Below are 23,410 nucleotides of genomic sequence, written 5' to 3' on the forward strand. Positions count from 1 at the left end.
TCCAAGGCCCAGGAACAAGAGTGCAAACTGGATGGAGGCAGGAGCCTGCTCATCCTTTGAGTGGTGATGATGTGTAAGGTCAGCAGTGAGGAAAGTATGGCGGTGGCATGGTAAGGAGAGTCTTGGGCCAACAAAGGTGGAATTAGAATCATTCAAGAGCCCAACAGAGCCTTGGACCTGGTGATCAAAGCAGAACATTTTAGACATTTGTGGGAGGTGGGGCGGGTAACTGACCAATAATTATAGTACTATACTAAATGGCTATATTCAAGAGCCCCAAATCCTGGTTTTGTAAAACTGCAAGTTCTGTTCTATCCCATATCTGTGTCCCCTAGAGTCCTAGGGACTCTGGACATCCATCACTATGAGTCTATGATGAAGAATCCATAGCAACTTGTCATTCCTCAATGACAGAGACACTAGGAGAGAGTGGCAACTTGTACAGGGCCTCTAGGCTTCCTCCTCAGAGCAAGAAGAATTGTGGAACAATGGGGCTGGGGATTTAGCTCAGCAGTTTCACCACCTGCTACGCAAATGCAAGGACCCGAGTTCGATCCCCGGTACCAAAAAAAAAGAATTGTGCAACGAATTCTGTGACCAGAATCATGGAAAGAATTAAGTTCATGGAGATACCACTGGCATTTTAATGACCAAATCAAATCATGGGACCATATCTTTCAAGGAGGCAGACAAACAGTCAATCCCAGTGTGTCCCCTGAAAACAGAGAGCTGGAAATACTTGGATTACAACATTAATGACTATCAACAGTATCAACATCAGAGCGAACTTTTTTTTAACTTTTTACTTTGAAACAGTTATACATTGACAGGTTTTAAAAATTGAAAAGAGATGTCTTTTGTTTTCTTCACCCAGTATCCCCCAATGGCTATTGTCTTTTTTTTTTAACCAGGGGATCAAATTCAGGATCTTGCACTTGCAAGGCAGGCACAATGCCACTGAGCTAAATCTCCAGCCCCCAATTACTATATCTTTTATATATCTTATATGACTGTATATCATATATGTATATAAGTATCTTATATAGTCATATGTTACATGACTATAGTGAACTATTAGAACCAGCAAACTGACATCAGTGCAGTGTGTGTATAGCTTGTGCCTTTATCACATGTGTAGGTTCCTGTAACTACCACCAGAATGAAGATATAAAACTTGATCCATCACCATAAATGTCTCTTCAGCTACCTTTTTATAGTCACACTCACCCTTCCTGCCCCACCCATCTCTAACCTTTGGTAACCACTAATCTCTCTCTATATAATTTTGTCATTCCGAGAATGTTATATAAATGGAGTCATATGACATGTGACCTTTTAAGATTGGCTTTTTAACTCAGCATAATGGGTCATTTTGTTTGTTTGCTTGCCTGTTTTGGGTCATCCACTCTATCACCTGGCAGGGATGAAAGTCCTGGCTCTCCACTTGGTCTTCTTGACACCACCACAGCAGGGAATAAGGGGCCATGAAGGCTGCATAGTGAAGGTGGTAGAGGGGAATGTGGGAGTCTAGGGTCTCTATTCAGCCTTTGTTAACTGACATAAAGGCTGAGGTCATATCTTTCCTGCAATGTTTGGCTGGAATAAGGGAGTTACTTTCTAAAAGTTTTCTATCTAGCTACTTTACCCCTTTCCTGATCCATGGGCTAGAGTGAGCAGCTCTTTCTTAAGATGTATTATTATTATTATTAAGAAATCTGATCCTGTGGTGTTCCTAAGTTGTCTGTTCTCTAGCACTCAGTCCAGGGGATGGGAGGCAAGAAGAAAACCCAGGGAACTCATTGCCCTATCATTCCTCCAATCCTAAAATCCCTAGTCAACTCCCATCCTCTCTCCACTTTCTGAGTCTTCTGTTTGTTTTATATACAGTGCCCAGGGCTCTGAGCTGTTCCTATAGGAAGTATACTCCATCTACTATTCTAGCTTGGTTGCAACAGAAGTTGAGAATAAATTTTTAAAACTTAAATTAGTGCAGATTGCATTTTTATCCCTGTAAAAATGTCACTCCCAGTTTCTTGCATTCCACTTGGCTTTCTTGAGTCAGAGAGGAAAGGGATGATTTACTGCTGATCTATTGTATCTTGGATATCCATATGGAATAAAATGTTTATTGTAGTGGAAAAAATGCTAGGAACTGCAGATCAGAGGCTCAGTTGAAGTGTGAAGTCAGCAACTATAGAGGAATAGGAAAGTTGGATCCTCAGTGAAGAAAAGCCTGAGGCACAGCAGATGGATCAGGGTTTGGATTGAAAAGAACAGGACAGATTGTCTGGACACAATGATTAGTGAAGGTGAAGAAAGTATGAGCAAAAATAAATGTAAGAGACTGAAATTTTAAAAAGCCAGGCAAGTCATCTCTCTGCATTTTTTCTTAATTTTTAAGGAAATCCAGGAAGGAAGGTTTAAGGAAACCTAAAGGAAAGTAAGGTTTTCTTTAGTAGGAAAACCTAACTCAGATACAAAAAAAGCATCAAGGACAATCGAAACAAGTTTCAAGAGGCTGTAGATTTGGGGCGGGGGGGCACAGGCTAGAGTGGGTGTGTGGGGATTAAACCCAAGTTTTTATGCATGTTAAGCACACACTCTACCAATGAGCTCCCCCTGGTTTGATATTTTTAAAAGGAAATCAAATACAGGGGTTCCACAGGCTAGAGAGAGGTTACCAAAGCCAAGTCAGTCACTTGTTCATCCATTCATGCCAAATGGACTGTGAAGAAGGTGATTGGGACAACAATGCAAAAAATTGCTAAAGTGAGAGTGACCAGGCTTCCTCTGGATCCCTATTTATTCAAGCATTTTAATAATCAAGAAAACTACCTACCTCAAAATGCCCTTCAACTGTGTACATTTGGGTATATTGTGCTTCCCAAAGCTTTACCTGTTCCACAGAAAAAGTATGTGTTCATTTTTACATTTGGAAAAGTCATAGACCCAGTGACAGGAAAACCCTAGGCAGGAGCTACCTGCCTAAACAGTCCAGTCAGTTTAGAAACTAAATACTTAACCAAAACTCTGTAAGAACTCTATCTCTTCAACACAGTGGAGGAGGAGCAGCAGAAGGAGCCAAAGGGAAAGATTTACACATTTGCGTTACGGAAAAAGAAATTTTCTGAAATTTTCATCACAAACTGTCTGATTTCTCTTGTGGTATTTATGAAGTAGCTAAAAGTAAATGGAGTAAAGTCCTTGTTATAATTTTTCATGAAGGCTTATAGTTTTCACATTTTTTCAGTGAACATATTTTCATGTTACATTTAGTATACCTAGCAGTCTGCTGCATAATTTGTAAGTTCAATGCTTTAGAAGATATACTACTGTTTTTTTCTCATTTAAAAGAATCTTCAATTAATCTTAGAACTTTATTTTGAGAGAAGAAAACTTTTTGTTATAAACATTTAAGACCACATTAAGTGAATACTTTTGATGGAATCTATTCAAAGTAAATTTAAATTTGCTTTCTCTGACTTCACCAATTCCAATAAATTTCAACATATTTTAGTCAAACTCTTTCAGATCAAACTGTATTAAGAATGTTGACATGTAGCAAGTAAAATTTTTTAATTCTAGGGAAAAAAGGAAGTTCAAATGAAGAGAATGAATGAAGTGATAGATACTGGATTCAAAATTGGTGCTATAGCCGGGTGCATTGGTGTGTGCTTGAAGTCCCAGATACTTAGGAGACTAAGGCAAGAGGATCACTTGAGCCCAGGAGTTCAAGCAAGAGGTCTTCACAAAAGAAAACAAAAAAGAAGTATTATAGTGTAGAAAATAGGGAAAGGAGACATTACTAGTACCTCTGCAGTAAGTCCTAGTCTCCTGTGAGCCGCGACAGCACAAGGCAAATTAATTTATTAGAAAAGAGAGAAAAAATACTTAGAGAAGAAGCTGAGCTTTGGGCCTGATCAATGTCAAAGACAAAAGCCCCTGAGCTTGCCACTCCTTTATTCAGTACATCAGGAGAAACAAATGTAACAGATGACTCAGGGCAGAGAGTTCAGTACATGGGGAGAGAAATGTAAAAGGTGACTCAGAGGGCAGCGGTGGAGAAAATCCTAGAACAATGAGGAACTATGCAGATGAAGATTTTGTTCCTCCAGGATGTCTTCAGCTGGTGTAATCTTGTCCTGGAACATCACAGCATCACCAGATCACTGAAATTTTAGCTGTGACCAGAGGCCAAAATGGAATTATGTCTCAACACGCCACAGCTGGCCTGTAGGCAAGAGAACTAGGCCTAATCATAATTTTAATTGTGAAATAATTTTTCCCCCAAATTATGTAAAATTTCTCCTGACATTATAGAGCTGGGTATAGCTTAGTGGTAGAACACATGCTTACCATGCACACATCCTGGGTTTAATTGTTAGCACTGTAGAGGGTGGAGGGAGGAAGAGAGGAAGGCAGGGAGGGAGGGAGGGAGGGAGAGAGAGCAAGAAGGGAAATGGGGGTGGACACAATCTTTAGGATAAGATGACCAAAATTTTAGCTTTGAATTCATGGTAATATTAGATGGCATTTAGGAAGACTAGGTGAAAAAAAAAAAGTCAAAATGCACACACAGGATGGGAGTAGATTTCTACATCTTTTTCAATTAGGAGTGGCTTCCAGGGACTTATAAAATGTATCTTCTTGGCCTCTTCATTTACTAAGTCATATCTTTCCAGTCCTGCAAGGCAGACAAATGATCTACCTGAATACTGATCAACTATTTCTAACAAAAGAGTGAGACATGGCTTTTCTTTTCTTGTAAGTTTAGACCCAAGGGATGTAGTAACTAAAGCTACAGGACAATAGCAATGCACAGACACATGCCACACCCCTTGTCTAAACAGCTCTGAGAACCCTCAATGGACAACCTGTCCTGCGCAGCCTTGTCTCTTGCTCTTTGTAAAACATCTAATTCGTGAAACTACCCTCTGCCTACACAGAATTATTGCTATAATGTTTTATGTTTCAAAGGCTTATATTATCTCCTGGATGGCACACACTGTATTTTGTATATTTTAAACATAAAAAATATTGCATCATGCATATGACAGAAACTCACATAGGACAGGAAGATATGAAATGAAACTCCCTCAACACTACCCCAAAAGTAATTACCTTTAACTATTTGTGTTGCCACTTTTACCTCTCCTACCCCCAACTCTAAATAACATAGTTCTAATTCCTGATTTATCAATTTCAGTTAAATTGCCAGTTATTGTTGCCATACAAACAATCCCCAAACTGTGATTTACATTTATATTCATTTATTTGTGAGTCATTAAATGCAGCTATACTGGACTAGATCAGGCATGCCTCTGTGTGTCTCATTTTGGGTCAAGGGAATGGCCATTGTTTGGAGCACATTGTTCCCATGGCAGAAGGCCTTAGTTTAAGAGGTATATAAATGTGATATTTCTGAAAGCCTCTTCACTACTAAGCACTGGTACTTCTACTCACATTCCATTGTTCAAAATAATTCACATGGCCAAATCTAGAGTAAAAAGACTACATGTACTGGGCCGGGGATTTAGCTCAGTGGTTCCACCGCCTGCCTCGAAAGCTAAGGACCCGAGTTCGATCCCTGGTACCAAAAAAAAAAAAGGGCTGGGGATTTAGCTCAGTGGTTCTGTTGCCTGCCTCCCAAGCACAAGGACCCGAGTTCGATCCCCAGTACCAAAAACAAAACAAACAAACAAAAAGGCTATATGCACTCTTATTAGGAAAGATAGAAAAAGTCACATGACAAAGAGCGTAGGTGCAGAATATATTAGAGGAAGGGAGCAAAGAATTGGGAACAATTAGAACAATGATCCACTCTACCACACATGAATGTCTTTTGAATTCTACTTATTAAAGACAAGGAATTGAGATGATTAATACCACTGCTATCTCCCTTCTCTTCTGTTTCTTGGTTTCATAGTTCTTTCACTCACTTTATACCTTTAAATAATATAAAGTTCTTGATATTCAAGGATAAAGTTTTCATTATTAAAAATAAGGATATATATGTATTTATCCTTACATTTTCATATACCCTCTTCCTTTTCCCTCTCACAACTCTTACAATATGAAGATTTATAATATCCCCACCGTGATTTAGCACTAAAATTTTGTCTTTTATGTCTCCTATAGAAGTTAATTTAAAAAACTAAAGTCCAGTAAAGAACACTTATAATACTATAATGTATATATATCATTCTTCACAGAAACCAGAAATGTAGTTAGTCAGATAAGATGGTGCATGTCTGTAATCCTAACTACTCAGGAGGCTGAGGCAGAAGGATTGTGAGCTTAAGGCCAGCCTGGGCAACTTCACAAGAGCCTGCTTCAAAAAATTTTAACAAGGGGTAGGGATGTATTCAGTGGTAGAATGCTTGCGAGCACATGTGAGCCCTGGGTTCAATTCCTACTACCACCAAAAATGAAAACAAAAGAAATATAGTTAGATTTGTAGAGAAGAAAATAGAACTCTTCTCCAAAATATGTGTAACTACAAAATAAATATCTCAAAAACTAAGATCAAATGGTATATCATTCATTATACTTTATATTTTAGTTGGAATCATGCTACATTTAATTTGTTTTATATAGGCAGTGATTTTTGCTTTACAGCTTTTTGGTTTTTTAAGGAGTTTCTTGCTTTTTACTTGTTTGCAGAAGAAACAATCACTTTAATCCTATCACTAAAGTTATAACAACTTCTTAAATGATACTCATTTGCTATAGTGAATCCAGTTTCTTATCAAATGCATTCATCTCCAAGCTGTCTGACAACTTGTTTAATTTAAAGCAATTGCCTTCATACCTGTGCTCAGCCAATAGCCCAGGGGTTCTTTTTTTTTTTTTTTAAATTAAATTCTTTTATTGGTACATTGTAGGTATACAACACAATTACATTTCTCATTGGGAATTGTACCTTTACATAATGCATCTTGGTTCTTATTTTTTCCCCATTCCTAGCCCTCCCTTCACCCCCTCCACCCTTCCCTATTTACAAAGACTTTATTTCCATTTTTTCCATTTCTCATCATTTTTTCCTTTCCCTTCTTTCCTTTCCCCTGCCCTTCCCACTACCCCTACCCCTTTGGACCTTTTCTTCCTATTTTACATTATCGATTATTCATTCTAATCATTGGTACATTTTAGGTATACAATATAATGACATTCATCAGTGGAAATTTGCACCTTTACATAGTCTCTCTTGGTTCTTATTTTTCACCCTTGCCCAGCCCTCCCTTCAACCCCTCCAACCCTCCCTATTTACACAAATTTTTGTACCTATTTTTCCATTTTTTTCATATTAATCCCATTCCCTTCTATCCTTTCCCCTAGCCCTCCCACTTCCTTCCCCTTTGCCCCTTTTCTTCCTATTTCACATTATCTATTATGCATTTAGTCCTTATTTACACTTTCAGTTTCTCACACCAGAGAAACTATTCGGTATTTATTCATGTGTGTCCTATTTATTTCACTTAAGAGTATCGCCTCAATGTGCATCCACTTAGCTATAAATGTCTCTAATGTCTCATTTTTTATGGCTGAGTAGTACTCCATTTTATTGAAAAACCCACATTTTCTTGATCCAGTCTCCAGTTGATGGGCATTTGGGCTGTTTCCAAGTTTTAGCTATTACAAATTGTGCTGCAGTGAACATGGGTGCACATATATCACTGTGGTGTGATTCTTTTAATTCTTTGGGGAAGATACCCAGCAGGGGAATAGTGGGGTCAAATGGGACTTCCAGTCCTAGTTCTTTGAGGTATCTCCATACTGATTTCCACAGTGGTTGCCCCAGTCTACACTCCCACCAGCAGTCAGGGTTCCTCTTTCCCCACAGCCCCGCCAGCATTTGTTATTGGTTGATTTCATGATAGCAGCCATTCTTTCTGGAGTGAAGTGGAATCTCAGCGTTGTTTTCATTTGCATCTCTCAAATGACCAGTGATGTTGAACATTTTTTCATGTATTTCTTTGCTATTTCTACTTCCTTGTCTGAGAAATGTCTGTTCATTTCAGATGCCCATTTTTGGATTGGGTGTTTAAATTTGGGAGGTCTGATCTTTTTAAATTCTTTATAGATTCGAGATAGTAGACCTTTGTCTGAGGAAGAGCAGGTGAAGATTTTTTCCCACATTGTGCATTGTCTCTTCACACTGCTGGTGGTTTCTCTTGCTGTGCAGAAGCCTTTTAATAAGAAGAGATCCCACTTGTTGATTGTTTGTGCTAGTTCATGGACAACTGAGGTTTTGTTCATAAAATCTTTTCCTACACCAATGTCTTCAAGGGTTCTACCTAACCTCTGTTCCAACTGGTTCAGAGTTTCTATTTTAATATTTAGATCTTTAATCCATTTTGATTTTAATTTAGTGCATGGTGAGAGATATAGGTCTAGTTTTAATCTTTGGCAAGTTGAAGCCCAATTTTTCCAGCACCATTTCTTAAAGAGGCTATCTTTCCTCCAGTGAGGGTGTTTGGCCCCTTTATCGAAGATGAGATGGCTGAGTGTGTCTGGCGTTGTTTCTGCATCTTCTAATCTGTTCCACTGGTCCTCAAGTCTGTTTCTTTGCCAGTACCATGCTGTTTTTATCACAGTAGCTTTGTAGTAGAGTTTCAGGTTGGGGATTGTGATACCCCCTGCTATGTCTCTGTTACCTAGAATTATTTTTGCTATTCTGGGTCTCTTCTTGTTCCAAATGAATTTTTGGATTGTTTTCTCAAGGTCCATGAAGTATGCTGCTGGGATCTCAACTGGAATTGCATTAAATCTATGTAGCAGTTTTGGAAGTATGGCCATTTTCACTCTATTAATCCTTCCTATCCAGGAGCAGGGGATGTCTGTCCATTTTCTGATATCATCTTCAATCTCTCTTTTCAGAGTGCCATAGTTTTCAGAGAAGAGGTCTTTGATTTCTTTCATTAGGTTGATTCCTAGGTATTTCAGTTTTTTGGATGCTCTTGTGAAAGGAATTATTTGCCCTATTTCTCTCTCAGTGAGTCTGTCATTTGTGTAGAGGAAAGCTATTGATTTTTGTGTGTTGACCTTGTAACCAGCTACTGGACTGAATTTGGTTATTAAGTCTAGAAGACTTTTGGTGGAGTTCTTGGGGTCTTCTCTGTACAGTATCATGTCATGTGCAAATAATGACAATTTGACTTCTTCATTACCTATCTTTATTCCTTTTATTTCTTTCTCTTGTCTAATTGCCATGGCTAATGTTTCCAGAACTATATTGAACAAGAGTGGTGATAGTGGACATCCTTGTCTTGTTCCTGATTTTAGTGTGAAGGATTTCAGTTTGTGACCATTTAGTATGATATTGGCTGTTGGTTTTTCATAGATGGCTTCTATCAGTTTAAGGTAGAGACCATCTATTCCAATTTTTTTGTAGGGTTTTATCATAAATGCATGTTGGATTTTGTCAAATGCTTTTTCTGCATCTATGGAGGTAATCATATGGTTTTTGTCCTTGGCTCTATTGATATAGTGTATTACATTGATTGATTTTCATATATTGAACCATCCCTGCATGCCTGAGATGAATCACACTTGATTAGGGTGTATGATCTTCTTGATGATCTTCTGCATTCTGTTTGCCAGTATCTTATTAAGGATTTTTGCATCTATGTTCATTAGTGTGATTGGCCTATAGTTCTCTTTTTCAGTTGGGTCTTTCTCTGCTTTGGGGATCAAGGTGATGCTTGCTTCCAGGAATGAATTTGGGAGTATTGCTTCCCTTTCAATTTCACTGAAGAGTTTAAACAGTAGTGGCAGCAGTTCCTCTCTAAATGTCTTGTAGAATTCAGCAGTGAAGCCATCAGGGCCTGGGCTTTTCTTAGTTGATAAGTTTTTAATTACATTTTCAATTTCACTGATTGATATTGGGTTGTTCAGAATTTTTAGGTCTTCTTTGTTCAACTTTGGTCATTCATATGTATCTAGGAATCTGTCCATTTCTTCTGTGTTGTCCATCTTATTGGCATATAGGTTCTGGAAGTAGGTATTGATGATCCTCTGGATTTCTGCTGGGTCTGTTGTCATTTCAGCCTTTTCATTCTTAATTGCATGGATTTGGACCTTTTCTTTCCTTTTTCTGACAAGGTTGGCCAAAGGTTTGAAAATTTTGTTGATTCTTTCAAAGAACCAACTCTTGACTTCATTGATTTTTTTGTATTGTTCTCTTAGTCTCCATTGCATTGATTTCTCCTCTGATCCTTATAATTTCCTCCCTTGTATGAGCTTTGGGGTTGTCCTGCTCTTCTTTTTCTAGAAGCTTGAGGTTCAGCATCAGGTTGTTTAATTGGGCTCGTTCTGTTTTCCTAATATGCGTATTCACTGCTATGAATTTCCCAGGGGTTCTTTTTATTGCTGTTTTGACTTGTGACCATTATGTCTTGGATTCTATATCTTCGTCTTTTCTTATTTTCATTTTCATTTTCCTAGACCATAGCTCAAGTGATTTTTCTTGCAGAAAGGGGATTAAATGTTGAGCCCTTTCAGCCTGACTTGCAACTAATAAATTGGCTGGGCACAGAACTCTGTGTCCCAAGCCACTTTCTGTTAGCTCTTTCAAGGCATTGTTCCCTTGTATTCATGCCTAATGCTGGAAAATCCAAAAGCCAATATAATTCTCATCCCTCTGCAAATGAGTTGTTTTTGCTCTCAGGAAGCTTTTAAGTCTTTTTAACATCGTGTACTGAAATTTCATGAGGATATGTGAGTTCACAATGGGTCCTTTTAAAAAAGTAGTTATTTAACCAACAAGCATTTTAAATATCCTATTACATGGTCAGCAGTGTTGAAGATATGTGGGGAACACACAAAAGGAACACAACTATTTTTCAGAGAGTTTCAAGCTATAGGAGAACTTTACAGTCTAGCTAGAGAATTGTTAAGTAGCTCTTATATAGTGAATTCTTAATAAGCCAAATTGAGTTCAGTCATTTATTTTGTGTCTGATGGGATTGTGTAAGGTAGAGGCTGCCTCTAGTAAAATATTCCATAACTTTGTGAAGAGGTAACAAAGTCAACCATTTCTTTGCTCTGTTGTTTCTTTTTTTGCAAAAAACTAGTTTCTTTTTTCTACTAGTCTTTCTTCATTGCTGTCATTTAAAAATAATTTTAAAACAAGTATTTCAAATTATATTACAATAGGCCATTCACTTAATAAATGACTACAGAAGTTGAAATTAATTATTTTCATTTCCTCTTGTTTTAAATTTATCTTGTAATTCAGTCCCATCTGCAATAAGCTTATTGCTGCCTTGGTTTGTCTTCTTGAGACTATTGCTGTATTCTCCTTTAGGATCACAGAAGTCACATCTCATAGTCATGACCATTTTTGTCTTTTCCTTGTGGCTTCATTTCTAGATGTGGTCTGAGGCCAGATTACTGCCATCATGGTAAAAAAGGACATGATCTTTCAAAGTTGATGATAATAAATGAGGTATGATGGGAAATATAGAGTCAGTAGGGGCCCCCCCATAAAAGAGAATAAATTGAGACTACTACCTCCAAATACAGCACCACCTCCATATAAACTCTGTGTCTCCCAATGAAAGAAAACAAGGAATATTCTAGAGAAATTGATATTTTAAAGCATGGGAAAAATAGTGTACTTCTTTTATGCTAAAGGCATAATATCCTTTAAAATCATTTCTCAATCCTTAATGTGATTCAGAATTCTCTGGAGAGGCTTAAACATACAGCTCTCTGGACCTCATCCTTAGAGAATTGTCCTTAGAATATCTTGGAATTGGCTCTGTCCCTTCCCAGTTCCAGAGACCGTCTAAGAAAATCTTTGAGGTTTGTTTTCTTGTTGTTGTTGTGTTTTTTTGATAGATCTAGATCTAGCAGTTAAAAAATTTAAGGCTGTGTATTGGAAGAGAGTAGCTGAATATGATTGCCAAATGATTGCTACCCACCCCACCCTGAAGGCTTTGCAGTGCTTGTATTTCTCTGATATCAGTTAGTAACTCAGAGGACTATCTTGACTAAGTTAGACAAGATAAGACATTATCCTATTACATTTTTCCCTTTGAGAGTTTTCTCAACCCAGACAAATGATTAGAAGATAATTTTTTTTAGATTTTTAAATAAGTACATGTTTGTGATACATAATGAATACATTCATCCTGGGGAGTTAATACATATAATGTAACATTGTACCTTAGTCCTTTTAATTCCCCGACTCCTCCCTCCCTCTCTTCTCTTTCCATCCCTAGATCCTCTTCCCATCTGCAAAAGGTCTACTCCCTATTTCTAATCCTCTATCTTTTATTTTGTTCTTGAAATTATTTATATTTTGGATTTCTTATATAAAAGAAACCATGCATGGAAGAACAACCTTAAAGCTGAGAAAAATCAATTCCTAACAATGGATATGTGTGTGTATGTATGTGTACATATACGTGCATGATATACAATAGCATGCACATAATTACACTGTTATATATACACACAGGTACACTACACTTTTTAGAGTTACCAGGTTTTGGGGTGCTGGAGTCTCCTGGAGGTGGTTTCTAGGTTCTTTCTGTTCAGAGCAAAGAATTGGTCAAGACAAACACAAATGATAGCAAAGTTTTATCAAGGGTAGGAAAAGAAACGCCCTCTGTAGAGCAAATTTGGGCCAAGTAAAAGTAGGAAAAGAAGTACACATTGCAGCATGAGGGCGGGCCACATGCAAGAGAGAATGCAGTGGCAAAAACTCAATATGGACTGTCCTTTTTGTATCACCCACTCCTCAAGGTGACATCAGATCTAGACCATCCTATCAAAAACCCACATACAGGGCCAGGATTTAGCTCAGTGGTTCTGCTGCCTGCTGCGCAAGCACAAGGACCCAAGTTCAATCCCTGGTACCCATAAAAAAACCCCACGTACAAGGCTTTGGGAACTGGTCTGCACAAGTGTCTGGGATCTTGTCATGCTTCTTTCCCAGCCACTTTTAGCCACTCCTGACCTTCCTGTCTCAAGAGGTTTTGTTTGTTTGTTTGTTTGTTTGATACCTGGCTGGTCAGAAAAGCTTCTAGCTATGAGCAAATGAAATAATTTGAAAGACAATGGAAAAATGAGATAAAATATTAGGATTTTCAGCATGGGGCGGGGAGGGGGCGAGGAAACTGTGGTCATTAAGTCCTACTCTTTCTCTGATGTTTTAACACCCTGCCTGACAGCCCCACCAGGTGGTCTTCAGCCCATATTTGGTGTTCACAAGGGATGGGAATATCCAGTGACTCCAGGGGTCCGCTTCTGTTATCATTCCCTTAGAAATTTCTTCCTTACATTGGCAGGAAATCTATATCCTTTAGTTTTACCTTAATGTCTGTTTTGTATGTTTTTAATACAAGTATTTTTCTATTTTGGCATTTTTTCCCCATATCCTTTCATCTTCAACTCCCTGTGCCTTATCTTTCAGGTATGTCACCTGCAAGTGGCTCATAACTAGACGTTTCTTAAATCTCTGCAACAAAGTTTTATTCAAAGCAGAATTTATTCTATGATGATTATATTTGAATTTATTTGTACTGGTTATGGTTTCATTTCTACTACAAATAGTTTCCATTTGTCCTGTTTTTCTGTTTTGACTTTTTACTCTTTCTTACCTTTAAAAAATACATTTGATTTTTTTTCTCCTCCACTGTTTATATTTCTTCTGGAAAGTTTAACAATATTTAGATTTACTAACACTTTTACTGATTTAGTTGTTAACATTTCTTCTTATATCTCAGTCCTCTCTGAGGTCATTACTAGAAACACAAACCTTAGTATTAGCATTGGAGAGGGTCTATTGGTATTAAATTGTTTCTATTTTTGAGGACATATCTTTATTTTACTTTGATTCTGATTTTTGTTTTGATTTGTTTTGTTTTTTTGGTTTTTGTGGGGGTTTTTTATTTGTTTTGTTTTTGAGACAGGGTCTTGCCATATTGTTCAGGCTGGCCTTGAATTCACTGTGCAGTCCAGGCTGGCCTCCAACTTGTGGCGATCCTCCTGTCTCAGCCTCCCAAGTGCTGGGATTACAGGCATGAGCCACCATACCTGGCTCCTTCACTTTGATTCTTGAAATAATTTCAGTGAGAATACAATCCTAGTTAATAGTTGTCTCAGCATATTGAAGAAACTATTCCATTTTTTTCTTGGCTTCTTTTATCACTGTTGAGAAATCAGCTTTCAAGCAAATTTTTTATTTATTAACTAGTTATTTTTGTTTATGGATGCTTTTAAAAAACCTTTTCATTTTGAAATAATTACAGATTCACAGGAAGCTATAAAAATGGTACAGAGAGGCCCTTTGGACCCTTGCCCCCAGTTTTCCCCATGACATCTTACATACCTGTAATATACCCAGCCATGGTGGCACACACCTATAATCCCAGCACTCTGGGAGGCTGAGGAAGGAGGGTTGCAAGTTCAAGCCCATCCTGGACAACTTAGCAAGACCTTGATTCAGAAGAAAGAAAATAAAGGGGAGGTCAGGATGTAGCTCAGCCCAAAGGCCTTAGATTTAATCCTCAGTACTACTGCTGCTGCTGCTGCTGCTGCTGCTGCTGCTACTACTGCTACTACTAATAATAACATTGGTACATTGTGTTATATAGTTCTATGTCACTTTTCACATGTGTAGATTCCAGTAAGCACTGCTAGTTTCAAAACTATTCCATCACCACAAAGATATAAGACTATTCCATTACCACAAAGATTTTCATGATGCCCCTGATAGTCCCATCCAAACCCCTACCACCTCTAACCCCTAGCAACTACTAATCTTCTCTCCATCTCTATAATCTTATATTTTGAAGATGTTATATAAATGGAATCATACTGTATGTTATAAACTGAATTATATCCCCCCAAATTCATATGTTGAAGCCCTAACCCCAAATTTGACTGCATTTGGAACTAAGACCTTAAAGCGATAATTAAAGTTAAATGAAGAGATACCAGGGAGCCTCCCCCCACCTCTCTCCTTCACTCCCTCTCCTTTTCTCTCTCCTCTCCCTCCTCCCCCCTCTTTGGTTACCCATTGGCAACAAAAAGGTTAAAATCCTTAGAATTGCAGTTATAAGAGAATATAGTAAAACTAACCAAAAACTCCACAAAAGACTTAATTCATTTCTTGTCCTAAGCCCTGATTCATCTTCTCTGGAAGTTAATGTGCATAGATAGCCTTGTCTAAAGCTTAGCTTTCTGCTGAGGATAGAGGAATGGTCTAGTAAAATTGAAACACATAACTTTAGACACAATGCAGATGCTCTCGGAAGATCCACAAAGAGCCAGATGACCCGGAAAAATACATCCTTGCGATAATTACATTGCTGCCTAGACCCTTTCTCCACATCCTCAAATCCTTATAAAAACCCCAATCTCTCACCCCGACGGTATGATTCTCTCTTGGAACTTACCCCAGTGTACTCTGACCTGAATAAGCTCTTTTCTTTACTCTTATCCTGGCCTTGGCAAATTATTTTGTCACTCCATATACTGTCTTGCATGATCTTCCACAGCCTGCACCCCACCAGAGGGACACGAAAAGTGATGACTGTCTGCAACCTGGAAAAGGACCCTCACTAGAAATCACAACTGCCAGTATTCACCTGGAACTTAAAGTATCCCAAACTGCGGGGAAATAAATTTCTTATTTAAGTCATTATTTCTATGGTATTTAGTTAGTGGCTGCCCACGTGATCTAATATGTTGTATGTGACCTTTTGAGACTATGAAGCATAATATTCTGGAAATCTATTCAAGTTGTTGGGCGTTTTAATAGTTTGTTCCTTTTTATTGTTGACTAGTATTTCAAATAACTACTTTTAAGAGCTTCAATTTGTGTTTGGTATTCTGTAGATGAGCTTTGAAATGTCTAGGTAAATTCTTTAATTTTCCTTTTTAAAATCATCGTGGGACTTTTTCTGCCTCTTGAATTTGAGAACTGATGTCATTAATCAATTCTACAAAATAGCCATCATCTCTTCTGGTGCTACCTCTGTCCCATTCTCTCCTTTCTTTCCTTCTAGAACTCTGATTAGATATATGTTAGATGTTCTTGCTCTACCCTCAGTGACTTTGAACTTACATACTTTCCCTTTCTCTGTTTTTATGTTGTATTCGGACTTTCAGATTTTGTTCTGGTTCTGTGATGTTAATCTTGATTATCAATTTGATTGGCTTGGAAGATGCTTAGGAGATTAGTAAAGCACACTTCTGGGAGTGTCTGAGTGGGCAATGGGGACACGACCTTCGAGACTATATGGGATACCTAACCCCTTCCTCTCTGGCTCTTCCCCTGTTCTTTGCTTCCTGGCCACCATAGGTTGAGGTTGAGCAGCCTCCTCCACCAAGTCTTTCCACCACACCACTTCCACCTTGGAGCAAGCCAGCCATGGACTTACATACCTGAATTGTGAGCTACATAAACCTTTTCTCATTTAGGTTGTGACACTCAGGTAATTTATCTCAGCAACCAAAAGCTGTAAGTTCACTTATACTTTCCAGTAGTTTAATCTATCTATTGAGTTTTTAATATGTTTTTGCTTCTATAGCAACTTTATTATGATGTTATTTACATACCAAAAAGTTAACTCTTTTCTTTTTTTTCCGGTACCAGGGATCAGAATCGGGACCTTGTGCTTGCAAGGCAGGTGGCAGAACCACTGAGCTAAATCCCTGGCCAAAGGATTAACTGTTTAAAGGTGAAGAAATGTACTGTCTTTTTGGTATATTCACACATGTGCATGCATTACCACTAACAATGTCCAGAATATTTGCATTGTCCCAGAAAGAAACTCCTTATTCATCCCTTGCTTGCTCCTCACCATTCTCTTCTACCAACCTCTGGAAACTACTAATCTACTTTCTGCCTGTATGAATTTGTTTACTCAGGACATTCCATATACATGGAATCCTATAATATATAGCCTTTGAATCTGGGTTTTTTTTTTTTCATTCAGCATGATGTTTTCAAGGTTGATCCATGTTGGATCAGTATTTCTTTCCCTATTATCGCTCATAATATCCCACTATACACATTCCATATCATCTTCTGTTAACCATTCATCAGTTGATAGACATTTGAGTTGTTTCTGGTTTTGGATGTTATGAATTACACTGCTATGAATATCCGTGTACAAGTTTTTGCAAACATATGTTTTCAATTATCTTGGTTATATACATGGGAGAATTGTTGGGTAATATGGTAAGTCTATATTTAACCATTTGAGGGACTGCCAAATTATTTTCCAAAGTGGCTAGATGATTTGACATTCCCACTACCAGTGTGCAAGGCTTCCAATTTTCCTATATCCTTACCAATACATATTATTTCCATCATTTGTATTACAGTCATCTTGTGGGTACAAGTTGGTAGTATCTCCCATTGTGGTTTTGATTAGCAATTTTCTGATGACTAATGATATTAACTATTATGTGCCAATGTCCTATTTGTATATTTCTGGTGAAATCCTTGGTCCATTTTTAAATTAGGCTGTCTGTTTACTGCTCAATTATAGTATAAGAGATTTTCATATAGTCTGGGTACAAAAGCTTTACCAGGTATACATGTTATGAATAATTTCTCCCAGTCTTTAGGTTGTTCTCTTCTTTCTCCCTGCCCCTTTCTTCTTCCCCTCTTTCTCCTCCTCATCCTTCTTCCTTAAAGATCAGTAGTAATGTCCCTTTTTTCATTCTTGATCTTAGTTATCTTTCTTTTTCTCTTATCCCCCCCCCCCACACACACGCACATGCACACACACACACACACTGCTGGGGATCAAACCCAAGCCCTTGTGCATGCTAGGCAAGTATTCTGAGTTACCCTCCCAGCCCCTTTTCTAACATCTTAAAGTTGACTATGATGTGAGTTTTTTCTTTTGTTTAAATTATAAGCATTTATAGGTATAAATTTTCAGTGTTAGCATTGCCTTGAAGGGGATACTGGAGATTGAACCCAGGGGCTTGCTTATGCTAGGCAAGTACTCGATCACTGAGCCACATCCCTGCTTCTTTTTGCTTTATTTTGAGATAAGGGCTCACTAAATTGCCCAAACTGGCCTTGAACTTGTGATTCTCCCATCTCAGCCTTCCTAGTAGCTGAGATTATAAGCATGCATCATCATGCCCAGCTCTTAGGACTGCTTTTACTGAGTCCCATAAGCTTTGGAATGTTGTGGTTCCATTCTTGTTCATTTCATGGGACAGTATTTTCTAATTTCCCTTGTGGTTTTTTTGTTTGATCCTTTGGTTATTTAGGAGTATATTGTTTAATTCCACATATTTGTGAATATTCTGAATTCCTCTTGTTATTGATTTCTAAGTTAATTTCATTATGATCAGAGAATGTATTTTGTACGATGTCAAATCTGATTTTTAAATTTATTGTTTTATGCCTTAGCATATGGTCTATCCCAAGAACACACAGTGTATACTTAAGAAGAATGGAGGAATGCATATTCTGCTGTTCCTGGATGAAATGGTCTATGTATGTCTATTAGGTCTAGTTGGTTTACAGTATTAACTCATCCATTTTTTTATGATTTTTTTACCTGGTTCTTAAAATATTATTATATTTTACGTTTCTAGAACTTCTTTTTAGACCTTGAAAATTATACTTGATTATTTTTAATTAGCACTTTCTCTCTAGTCATATTTTGCCTCCCATTTTAAATTTCTGTATGTAGCCTAAACAAACTTACTTTATATTTAGTATTGATAATTCCAATGACTAAAGTCTGTGTAGATTGAGCTTACTGCCTGTTAAGTTTCACTCCTGTTACCTTGTTTTCTTGTATATCCTGTAACACTTGACAGAGAGTTTCTATTCTTTGGGACTTTGTGGAAATTCTTTGTGCTCTGACTTCAAGGCATATTCTTTCATAAAAGATTTGACTTGCTTCTGTGGGTGCCTGAGGCTACTTTAAGTTTTCAAACTGAAGTTTTTAAAACCTCCGGGGTAGTTTGAATTCAGGCACAAACCCACATGTGTAATCCTGCTGAGGATTTCACATTATGGGAGCAGATTTTTTTTCTTCCAGTCAATGCCAAAGTTAAGACAAAGGAGTTTCCTTGCTGTCTTTTTCTCCAGGGTGAGTTTATTTGTAGTCTATCGTTACATTGACACTATACCTCTTGGTGTTCCCAAATTTATGAAAGCATCTCCTTTTAGATCCTGCACTTTGGACAGGCTTTAGATTTTAGCTCCTCTTTGTCATACCCTGAAGGGCCATCCATTGACAGCTCAAGGTCGCCAGGGTTGAGCAGATGGCCTGGCCTCTAGGTGAGAGCCAACTTCAGTGCTGTCTTTCTTGCCTGGATTTCAGTCTTCATTCCATTTTTGTCCTGGGAGTTGTCCTTATTCTTTGTAATCTCAGTGATGCACTTATAAATACATATATTTCAAAAGTTGATGTTCTGTTAGTTCTTGAAATAGTACTATATATATATATATATATATATATATATAGTTTGTTTTTTGTACCAGAGATTGAACTCAGGACCTTGCACTTTTTTTTTTTTGGTACTGGGGATCAAACTCGGGTCCTTGCGCTTGGGCAACAGGCGGCAAAACCACTGAGCTAAATCCCCAGCCCATTATTACTATATTTTTTAATTTCTAGGACTTCTTTATGGCTTTTAAAAGTATGCTCAAAAGCTGAGCATGGTGGTGCATGCCTGTCATCCTAGCTACTTGGGAGACTGAGGCAGGAGGATCACAAGTTCAAGTTTAAAGTCAGTGTGGGCAATTAACAAGACTGCCTCAATAAAAAAGTGCGCTTGTGTTTTTTGTTTTTTGTTTTTCTGGTAAAAGGAATCAAACTCAGGACCTTGCACTTGCAAGTCAGGCACAGTGCCACTGAGCTAAATCCCCAACCCAACACTTGGTTATTTTTTAATAGCTGTTTTTCTTGTGGTTCCATCGCCTGCCTTGCAAGCACAAAGTCCCGAGTTTGATTCCTGGTACCAAGAAAAAAAAAGCTCTTTTTCTGTAGATAGTGGCTACTTAGTAGGATAGCAGTAGTATATAATATATAGTGTGTATGACATATGCATAGAACATACTGTTCCATACTATCAATTATTCCTCAGAAACATAGCAACTTCTACAATTTGGAGAAAAAAGCATAAAGATAAGTCGTCACTTTGGACTTGCATCTTTGTGCACCTCATAGTCAGAAAAGATGCTTCTTCATAAGGAGGTGCTTAGGCCATAACCATTCCTACTGCCTACCTTAAGCACCTCCATTCTTGTGTCCATCCAGCATCTAGGACACCAAGGTCTCAGATGAGGAAGAGATTCCCAAAGCATAAAGAAGCAAGAAGAACCAATGTGTCAACACAAGCAACAGGAACAGAGTGCCAAGCTGAAGTTCCAGGGCAGGAAGGTAGTCAGATGAAATAGGAGTGAAGTACAAAAGCCAGAAAGAGACTATGGCCATAGACATAGAGTTAGGGTGCCCACAGGATAGTCCTCCAATGTTTGCTCCACCTAAGGTAGCAGGTTCAATCTACTCCTGTCCTTCTCTAAGCTGTGATACTTTAGCATTTGCCTTGTGGCATGAAACTGCCAGTTTAGACGTTGCTAGTGTAGCTATACCCCTTACAGCAGACTGTCACTCCATCAATGCAGTCAACCAGACAAGCTTTGCCCTGTTGACTCATTGTGAGCTGTTACTTAAAACATCCTAATTCTCCTCCTAATACAAATTAATTCCTGCATCCTATTTTTTCTTTTCTTATTTTTCTTGTATTTTTCAATACTGGGGATTAAACCCAGGGCCTTGTGAGTGTAGTCAAGTCCTGTATTCCAGCTCTCCCTCTCCTATGCTAATTGCATAGGTTTTTGTTTTATTTTAAATCTAAGTGCATAAATACATACTCTAGATTTAGCCTACCGTTCGAGCCAGCAAGACTTTTTGGTTCTGATTCTGTCTTCATCAATCTTTACTATCTTTCTTGGTTCCATCCTATCTGTCAACTTCATGAATACTTCACTATCTATTCATCCAAATCACTAATAAATTTAGCCAGATCATGACACATTCCAAGACGAGATTGATTCATTTACTCAGAACCCTTTGGATATGAGTGCTTAATTAATTATTAATCCATCTACTTGTATCTAGAACAAATCTGCATGGTTGTCATGTATGTTCTTGTTAACAGCCTTGTTGCAAATACATTATTGCTGACTTAGCAGTACAGCAAACCCTCTCGAAAGAGTGAAACAAAGACGAGTTTAACAAGGTTGGTTCTTGGCACATTCGTTTAGGGCTTAGTATTCTCTCCTTCCTTTTTAATTATTCACCAACCACCCTTTATTAATCCACTCTAAAAATGACCCAAGATTTCCAGCAAACTCATCAGTTGGGAATATAAGGTCTAAGCCTTCTCTCTTCTGAAAATCAAAAACTTAACACTTTGTCTACTTCTTCTGTTTTCTATTATTTTTCAACAAACACTATTAATATGATTGTTTTGGTAAAGAACAAATGAAATATCCTGTATAAAGTAACTAGTAGTAGAGTGCTCAGCATTTGGAGTGCTCAACAAATGCTAGTTTTCTTCCACCTTCCCCACTTAAATCAGGAAAACAACTTTCCACTTAAATCCATTGAAATCATTTAGCCTACCTGGTTGTGCTCTTACATATTATATTAAGTAGGCAGCTATAAAGGGAGACCTAAAATACAGGGGCTTATGCGAAATAGTTTATTTCTCCCACACATACAAGCTGGGTAAGTAGCTACATAATCACAAGGACCCCACAAGGATGTCCTTTTGCTTACTGCTGTGGTATTTGTAACAGGCAGCTTCCATCTCACAGACTAAAAAAGCATGTCTGCTCTTCTTTTTACCTTTTTGTTTGAGCCACTGAGAAGACAGAAAGGAACAAAGAGGAGACATGCTTCAATGTGAACAGCCCAAGAATTTCACACATAATTTTTACTTTGATTTCATTGGCAAAAAGCTAATCGCATGGCTACATCTAGCTAAAAATTAGACTGGGAAACAATCATCTTCATTTTGCACAGTCAAGGACCAACCTTGAGTGACCAAGACATCCTAGTTTCTGCAGATCTTTTCTGGCTGTAGCACTGAATGTCTTGCATCCTGGGAACTCTCTTACTCCTCAGCAAACAGGGATAGTTAGTTGCCCTATGTCTAGCGAAAATTTATAGGTTCTAAAGAAAGAAGTGACATTCATGGACCATTAACTCTGTTTTACTCTCAAAAAAAAGGTGTACCAGTTAAGGAAAAAATAAAGCCCCATCTCTGCATTGTTCTTCCTAGTGTCTAACCATGCAAAGTCTTCCTCAGTTCTGATCCTTCCTTTTCATCTTCCATGTATTTTTAATTCTTTTTTTCCCCCTGGTACTAGGAATTGGACTCAGGACCTTGTACTTGCCAGGCATACAGCGGAACCACTGAGCTAAATCCCTGGCCTCTTCCATGTATTTTTAAAAAGCTGACTGCATATCAGAGCTTTCAGGGAATGACAGGTTTGTTTGTTTGCTTTTTTTTTTTTTTTGGCAGTTATGCCCTTATTGTCTTACTAAAACAATATATTATATTTAATGGTGTATTTCCATTACACTTGATTGAATTTTAAAAGAATTCAAGACGGTAGATTTGTAACTGACAGGGCAAAATGGATCTTTAAAAGTCAAATTTTTTTTCTTTTAGACACAAGTTGTTTCTCTCAACCTCCTTAGACTGAGAGCATAACCACTACCTCTTCCTCTCTTCAACTCAGATAAGGTTGGTTTCTAGGGAAGAAGCTGGGAGGAAAGAAGTCAAGGATGGCCTGGGAATGAAACAGCATGAAAATGTTGTCTATTGTCTCATTTCATTCTCTTTCCCCTCTTGCTTACTATAAAAACCCTGACACACCTAAACACAATGAGATGAGGATTTGAGAGCTCTGAGGCTCCCTCATCTCCTCAGAGCTAGCTTTGCCATGCCTCCTGTGTTTTGGGGAGAAGCAGTAATGGTACAGACCTGAACGACCAGTAACAGTCTATGAACTCCTTGACAGCAAGTGTCAGATTCTGTCACCCAGAACAGTTCCTGGAACATTCTACGTACTTGAGAAATATCCACTCACTTTATAAGGATTGCTGTATGTTTTCTTGATAAGCTACTGATATCTGCTTCTCTTGAGAAAAGGTACCTTTACATCATATTCTAGTTTAGTAGTGCTGTTTTTGCAGTATTGGGGATTGAACCCAGGGCCTTGCACATGCTAAGCAAGTGAGCTACACCTCCACTCCCTTTATTCTGCTTTTGAATCCCATCATATCAGTCCTAATTAATTAAAACTGAACTTACCTTATTGGCCATGCCCTGGTACATTGAGGAAACTCAGACCATAAGTATTTTGTTTCTCATCGCTCCTCACAAGACTGAGAAT

General features: G+C 38.0%; 1 protein-coding gene across 1 annotated transcript in view; it reads left to right on the forward strand.

Annotated features, from left to right (window-relative positions):
• LOC147830119 (uncharacterized) overlaps nucleotides 1–22,518 on the forward strand; it is a 29,261-nt gene extending 6,743 nt beyond the window's left edge. The window contains exons 5-6 of the mRNA XM_087188649.1: nucleotides 16,613–16,697; nucleotides 22,379–22,518. Of these exons, the coding sequence (XP_087044775.1) occupies nucleotides 16,613–16,662 (50 nt within the window). The 3' untranslated portion in view covers nucleotides 16,663–16,697; nucleotides 22,379–22,518. The remainder of the gene's footprint in view (nucleotides 1–16,612; nucleotides 16,698–22,378) is intronic.
• Nucleotides 22,519–23,410: the final 892 nt, after the last annotated feature.

Source organism: Heterocephalus glaber, unplaced genomic scaffold (genome assembly GCF_053883595.1).
Source record: "Heterocephalus glaber isolate CG9 unplaced genomic scaffold, H.glaber_assembly_v1.0 deba00000331, whole genome shotgun sequence".
In the NCBI taxonomy this organism is placed as follows: Eukaryota; Metazoa; Chordata; class Mammalia; order Rodentia; family Bathyergidae; genus Heterocephalus; species Heterocephalus glaber.